This window comes from Anopheles aquasalis, chromosome 3 (assembly GCF_943734665.1).
Source record: "Anopheles aquasalis chromosome 3, idAnoAquaMG_Q_19, whole genome shotgun sequence".
Taxonomy (NCBI): Eukaryota; Metazoa; Arthropoda; class Insecta; order Diptera; family Culicidae; genus Anopheles; species Anopheles aquasalis.
Genome location: NC_064878.1, coordinates 61,926,283 through 61,933,548, shown reverse-complemented (window position 1 = coordinate 61,933,548; position 7,266 = coordinate 61,926,283). Strand labels below are relative to the sequence as shown.

The following is a 7,266-nucleotide window of genomic DNA, read 5'->3' as shown; positions in this document are numbered from 1 at the left end:
TTGAGATAACATGCGAAAGATAGGTCCTCCTATGGGAATCCTATAAGTTTTGAAGCGGCATCAAAAGTTTTGGCGCAGTGTAGAAACGGTCTTATGCAATTTGTATGCCTGCAGCGCCATCTGTTGGTTGCGTAGAATTGGCGCAAAAATCGAAGTGTTTGAAAAAAAAACGGCTCACACAGCAGACGTGTGTATAGGAAGGGAAAAGCTAAGCAGATAAATAATTATTAATATTTCAGTAACATCCATCGCAATCTCTTTTTGCAACATCTTCCAGAATCGAACCTCATTTGGAAACCGTGGCGAAAGCATTCGAGTGCCTTCCTGAAACACACGGAGCTCGGCGAGTTCATGCAGAACCTCTTCTCGCAGAAGCACCCCGATGCACCGAAAGACGTTGGCTGGAGTCTGCACGGTATACAGGGGCTGCAGGGCAGTTATGTAAGTTCCTTTAGTCGACCGTGTCCACCACTATTTTCAGTTCAACTAACGTTTCGATTTCGATGAATCCGTTTACAGAACGATGCGGAGGGAAGCTACATGATGCCGAACGAGCGTGCAAGCATCGTGAATCCGAAGCTGATGCATCTGCTCGGTGGACCCTGGAGTTTGCGTGCCAATGCCGTACTGCTGGATTACTTTCTCAACACAAACCTGATCGATATGGCGATCTACACGAATCGATACAAAACGTTACGGGCGAGTGCCACGAGTGATGCAGCGGTGGTACTGGATGTCCAGTAGGCACGAGGCCGTCGATCATATTTACTTGTAGGATCTTTCTCATTGTTCATCGCTGCGTTCATTAGTTTTAGGAATGATTACATTCACTCTACGTTTAAATATATCTTATTATCGATTACATCTTATGTTTTTTGTTTTGTTTACAGCTATCGCTACATATTTTTTATATCAAAAAGTGCATTTGGTAAAGTTTTGTCCTAATAGCAGACCTGCTAATAGAAGTCATGAAGTCACCTTATCTTACTAAGTGCTAGACGTAACACATGTGTTTATCGCTATCAGAGAAACCTAGAGTCATTGCAACAGCGCCCTAATATAGGGGATACTGCGCAACCTTGATGCTTTAAACCCCGTAGCAATTCCGGAAATTTCGTTATTTATCTGATAATTTCCAAAACCAAGCCTTAAATAAACAAACCATGGGTGCGCCCGAACATTGCGATACCTTTATCATGCCGTTTACTGGCACTGACAACCAGCGATTGATAAATACAAGGGTTATGCTAGCGGGTTCCAAGAATATTTTCGATGCCGAGGATCCACCAGATCGCAAATGAGCATTTATAAATTTCATGAAAATTTCATTTAAAACAATAAAAGCGGCCTACCACAATGCTTATCTCTTGGCTATGTATACTACTAAAGAACCCGCATTTCGCGCATTTGATCAGTATTTTGCTGATCTGTCTCTAGCATGTCGGGCATGTCGGGCAAATCAAATTATAAGGAGCGCGATCAGTGCATTGTTTATGACAGTTAGATCATACTATTACGCTTCGAGTTAGTGCAATCCAAACAGAACGTTTATCTTAGTTAATGCGCATCCAATCAAAACAAGTGCGTAGGAGACTTCATTATAATATCTGTGTAATCAATGCGGAATAGAGAACACTAGGGAGCTATTTCCGAAAATGGAGAAGCAAGTTTACAGCCTATCCCCTGGACACTGTGCACTCCGGGAACAGCAGTAAACCTCCCCTCGATCGAAGCAGGGATTTCCCAAAACATTGTTCGTGGCTAGCTGGCCCTGTGCGGTTTGAGTGCATCTTAGCATTCCTGTTTAGGAATTCCACACGAGTAGTAAAGTGGCAATTCTGTGTCTCTCTGTATGCGTGCGCCCGACACCGCATAGGTCGCATTTGTTCAATCGACGATGCATAGAGGGCGAATGGCCGGCCTGCAATTTGTAGCTAATTGCAACCGGTCGTTGTTTCGATTGAGCACGGCGTTGAAACAGAATTCATCTCACGTCGTATTGACGCCCCCACCACGGCCACCGGAGAGGCGAGGGTGAACAGAATTCCTAACAGATGGCGTGTCTATTACAGTGCAGTGCTTATAGAAACGGGCAAAACAGTATTGAGACGTGGAATGTCGCATGAAATCAAAGCCAACTAGATGACTCATCGGATATGCACAATCCGTTAATTAATTCGGTTGCAGCTTTAGCCGTTATCAGTCTGTTGCTGCTGCATGTGATGCACGATGCACCAGCTACGAACGTGCACTCGCTCAGACACGTTGCAATGATTAAGCGTGCGTTCGGTTCAAGGCGACAACCACGTGAGCTTCCTGATACGTTGGGTGAACACGATTGGAAGTGCTCTCGGATGGATGCTGCGACACAGCATCACAATTCTACCCACACAGAGACATCTCGCAACGATAAGGTCGTTATCTGTCGCAGATGCGCTGACGCATGCCACTGTGATTGATGCGCAGACAACTTGTTGACTCGTAGACTGATCTTCCTTATCGAGGATCGAACAAAAGTCTATTCTGGCGTTGTTTAGAGAAGCGCCTGGCACTATTGTGATTTCGGGAGCAGCAATTCCTATCACAGGTACCATACCGATCCCTATGGGTCGTTTGGTTTGCCTCATTAATGGTGCACGCCACCGAAAAACCAGAAAATAGAATGCGACTTCCAGTCTGCCGGGCTGCATTCATGTCTGCAAATCCCAGACACTCCCGCCATGCCTCGCTGAGCAAATGGGTTTCGCAAGACTAAAATAAACTCTGGCCTGGCGGGGACTGCGTGGTAAGGATCGACAGGGTCAGTAGATGGTGTATGCCGGCGTAGACACTCCCAGTAGTGACGGGAGTCGAGATGGAGACGAAAATAACCGAGTCTTGGGCGATGCAGACCCGTGTGATCCCGTTTTCGGAGCAAGCAGACGAAAAACGAAAGAAACAAATCGAACCAGGAGCCAGACAGTAGACTCGTGGTGAGGGCAGAGGAAGTAAAGAATGGTAAGGCGTCGCTTGCCGCTTGATACAGTTTAGGGGATACGAAAACACGGAAACAACAACCGCCATCTGATGTTTATTATCGCACCAGACACTCTCCGATGTCAATTGCTTGAAACATAAGCATTATGTTGCCGAACTGAACTTCCCTTTTCGGTATCAGCCTGAGTGCTGAATGTTACAGCATGCTTCGTATATCAGCTATTCGATCAAATTAAACATACTACGTGGACAACCTCGAATGTGTCACATGGCGGTTGAATGATTGCCCCATCTTATCACCCTGCCGATTGTATTCTGCGAATCAACCAGCATGTCATCTCTTCTTTCATGGTAAAAAAACATCGTCTTATCGCAACTAATAATATATCAATGGCTTCCCGAATCGTTTCTGGTATATGTTCCAGTACGACTAGCCACATGATAATCGAAATTTTAGATGTCTTTATTTTTTTCTACACATTTATCATACAACATAATTTTTTGGCACGCCTACAGTAAAGTTTAAAAATATTTTTTACATTATTTTTTAAATCGGAACTTCAATTTGTCATGATTTGGATTGTATGGCACTTAAACAAGAAATAGTTTCTGCATGTTTAGAATTGGTGATTGACACATGGGACATTTGCCAAACTTTAGCGCACACCTCGTACAGGTCACATGTCCACAAGGTATGAACGCGGTTCCATATTCATTTTCATAACATATTTTACAAAGCTTATCATCAGATGCTTCTGTTTCTACTACTTGTCGTGACGCTGCAGGAGCTGTCGATGTAGTCGATGTGGAAGCACTTGGAACTTCTTCGTTCGTTTTGCTTCTTCCTTCCTTCTTAGCTAAGCACCTTTCGATGAACGATCGATCCTTCATTTGCTGCAAGTATTTGCAGTTACTGTACCACATTGCGTGCTGTTCCCAAGGATCATCATCGAGCTCCCAGTGCATTAATCCTCCACCACAATAGTAGCACCGTACCTGATCTCCCCTTCCGGTGTAGAAGAAGCCCGCATCACTAAGCTGCTGCGGTTTCTGAGGCAATGCCGTTGGCCAATCCGTCAACGATCTCAGACGATCGGACTCGAGTGCATATTCCGGATACTCAGGACGGCAGATTGGTACGCTATCGTGATGTCTCGAAGAGTTTCCTACATATTCATACGGTCCTCCGTAGTAGCTAGTAACATCGGGTGTAGGGTCGGGAACACTGTCTAAAAAGTGTGGATCGAGTGGCACGTTTTCTGTCGGTTGTTTTCGCATCAGCGGACAGTATTGTGACCAGCGTAGGTGTTCGGTTATTACACTATCGCCCTGTTCCCAGGCACCAACCTGTGTATCACAAAATTGGCATTTCACGTTGTCAGGACTGCCAACATAATAGAAACCGTATCGGGCCAGCACCTCGGGCTGCACATGAACGTTGGTCCAATCAGCAAACGTTTCCAAACGATTGATTTCATGATTCATATCGGTCATACCGCTTTGTCGTTATCAAGTACCTATCATTGACAAATACTGTAACAGCTGCAATAAGCTCCAGGTTTCGTCTCCAGGTTTGATCCGACCCTTTTTCTGTGTCAGTTTTAACCGTCGTTGGGTCGTAGGCTGCAGGATGTTCTTTAAACTTTGCCGTACAATGTGTCGTAAGAACATTGGATGAGCTACCGCTCCGATTGTAGAAACTGGTTTTATTGATAATTGCTGGTTTCTCATAGGTTCACAACGGCACAGGCATGGACAGGATAATGCACAGGAATCAAAGAATGTACTTTACGGTATTGTTGACTCTCTGTATCCGTGATGTTCAATACTCGTCACACCACACCGTAAGCACCTGGGAAAACTAATAGATAATTCTCTACGGCAAATCATTTTAAAACGTATTACGTAACAATACACTTTGGCAAAAGAACTTTTCTTGAGAACTAACCCCTCGGACATTTCCCATACAAAAAAGCGGCTTTTTGTACGCGATTTGTCAATGAGGAAGTCTGAAATGGGGAGTTCGATGGTTCAAAAGTCTAGATAAACAGCTTCACGCCGTTGCTCAATTAATCGCAGCCACACTATGATGTCGCTCGACGAGGGGTTACTGTACGACTGTACGTGTACAAGTTATACATGGACAACGGTCACAATTCCAAGGCTAGTTGATAGCATATGATAAGATAAAGAACGATAACGATATCACAATCGACACAATCGACAAGAGGTTTCGGAGAACGACAACGAATGCACCATGCTACGCGAGTGCAAAAGCATGGCGCAATCGATTAAAAGTTAACAGCTTAGTTAGTATCAACTCATCGCCAGTATTTGACTGACAGCAAAACTGAACGATCGGTTTAACTTTTTCCTAGCAAGTAGATAGGAATTCTATCACGGTTACTTTAAATAGTAATGGCACGGGTGTCGAATGTGTCGACACATTCGTGCGCTTCCTCGATAGATGCAAATAGCAAGCGGAACGTGTCCCAGTGAAAGATCCCAGATTTGAGGAATAATGTAGTGTCGCGAGTGAGTGATCCGTTTGGTGCATTCTAATTGGACCTTTTTTATCGAGCGTACCTACCCTTTTAGCTGGTTGTTTAGCTGGTTTGAAAATTAAAGCAAATAAGAAAAAAGGATATACAAAAAAGTGTGGTTTCGTATTTAATGCTACAAACCCACCAAATGATCTATCACAGTTTGACAGTATTTCCGGCTGTTTTTAATTAAAAAAAAACTTATCACTTTCCACTCACTAACATCCATAGCGTCCATACTTTTACATCAAATACAGTTTCTGCATGTTTAGAATTGATGATTGACACATGGGACATTTACCACACTTTAGCGCACACCTGGTACAGGTCACATGATGCTTGCATACTATTTGAAAAGAATGTGATAACAAAAAAATGTTAGCAGTGTTGCAAACATGAACTCATACGAAAGAGATTTCATAATTAGCAGCCGTTACGAAAATCAGTGATAGACAGGTGTTACCGCTGACACTAGACGTCAATGAACAAGATTATGCTTATCAGCATGACTTTGATCGAACAAAGTCTATCTTTCTATGACGAACGAAGATAAATTTGGTTATAAAATAATAAATCTTTATTCGTCCAAAAATTATTTTCTTTCAAAGCTAGTTTCCTTTTTTAACGTTTTTTATCAATCCTCGAAACAGTTGAATTAGTCCTTCGATTTATGATCGGCTCTGATTCGATTTTTATCTTCTCAATCGTGAACAAGCAAGCAAGACTTCAAAATGCAAGCCGATCGGTCAAATAACATTCCAACAATGCTGGATCCAATTTTTTAATGCAGAAAAGCATTGATTTTATGGTCGTAGCACTCGTCAATCATAAAAAAAACACCATAACAATTTCACAACATTTTCCAAGTTCATTGCGAAAAACAAAGTTTTATGCGAAACAACGTGCATCTTTAAAATAATTAAACGTTTTCATAAACACTAAAAATCGATCAGTAGTAATAATGCTCGATCTAATTTAATTGCACACACTATCTAACCATAACCACTTTGGACACTCATTGTGAAACACTTCGCACCACTCCACATATCTGGTGAAAATCTCAGGACGGGTCGCGTCTTACCTTTTATAATCGCTTTTGTTTTCTCCTGTTCGATCTTTTTATGCGAGATCGATATCGGAATATAATCGAGATGGTGCGGCGTTAACGGCATTGACACCAAAATGGCTGGAATTGAATTGCCGTCGAGTTGGACGACGCCGACCGACATTAAAAAAGGATCGTCTGTAGTAGTCTAAGACTGACTCGTAAGTGTACTTTGGCTTGAGATGTTATACTTTCCCACCCACCCGCCAAGAAATGAAACGCTTGTGCTCAAGTCGGTAACTTATATAGCTACGCTTATCATTGTAGGATTGTATGCATGAAGAAAATTCCTTTATTTTAGACAAGGAAATGGTGGTGTTGGTTGTGGCGATTAGGATGAACGTACATGGTGCGTTCCATAAGTAATGAGACGGGATTTTTCCTGACAAAACGGTTTGAGATAACGTGTTTAAATTATTACAATAGAGGTAGAGGAAGGATTTAGCCATCAATCACACTTTATTTCATTCGGCCATGACCAACTGAATAAAAATGAGACGATTTTTCGTCAGCCATGTTTTTAGTTTAGATGTAACATCGCAGAGCGCCTCGTTTCTATGGACAACGACACTACAAATGGTGTAGGCTTCATTACTTAGACGCTTATGGAAATACCAGTCACGTGCGGATTTATCGACGTAC

The 7,266-nt window shown here is 42.7% G+C and overlaps 2 protein-coding genes across 2 annotated transcripts in view; one reads left to right on the top strand and one right to left on the bottom strand.

The window, feature by feature from the left end:
• LOC126578140 (uncharacterized) overlaps positions 1-862 on the top strand; it is a 5,379-nt gene extending 4,517 nt beyond the window's left edge. The window contains exons 2-3 of the mRNA XM_050240442.1: positions 278-441; positions 520-862. Of these exons, the coding sequence (XP_050096399.1) occupies positions 278-441; positions 520-744 (389 nt within the window). The 3' untranslated portion in view covers positions 745-862. The remainder of the gene's footprint in view (positions 1-277; positions 442-519) is intronic.
• A 2,491-nt stretch (positions 863-3,353) lies between these two features.
• Positions 3,354-5,164, bottom strand: LOC126578146 (death-associated inhibitor of apoptosis 1-like). The gene has a single exon (XM_050240450.1). It carries the CDS (start codon positions 4,468-4,470, stop codon positions 3,568-3,570), a length of 903 nt encoding a protein of 300 aa, XP_050096407.1. The 5' UTR covers positions 4,471-5,164; the 3' UTR covers positions 3,354-3,567.
• Positions 5,165-7,266: the final 2,102 nt, after the last annotated feature.

Bases quoted from the DNA above. Each gene is read 5' to 3' on its own strand.
- LOC126578146 (XM_050240450.1), bottom strand. From the start codon at position 4,470: ATGACCGATATGAATCATGAAATCAATCGTTTGGAAACGTTTGCTGAT.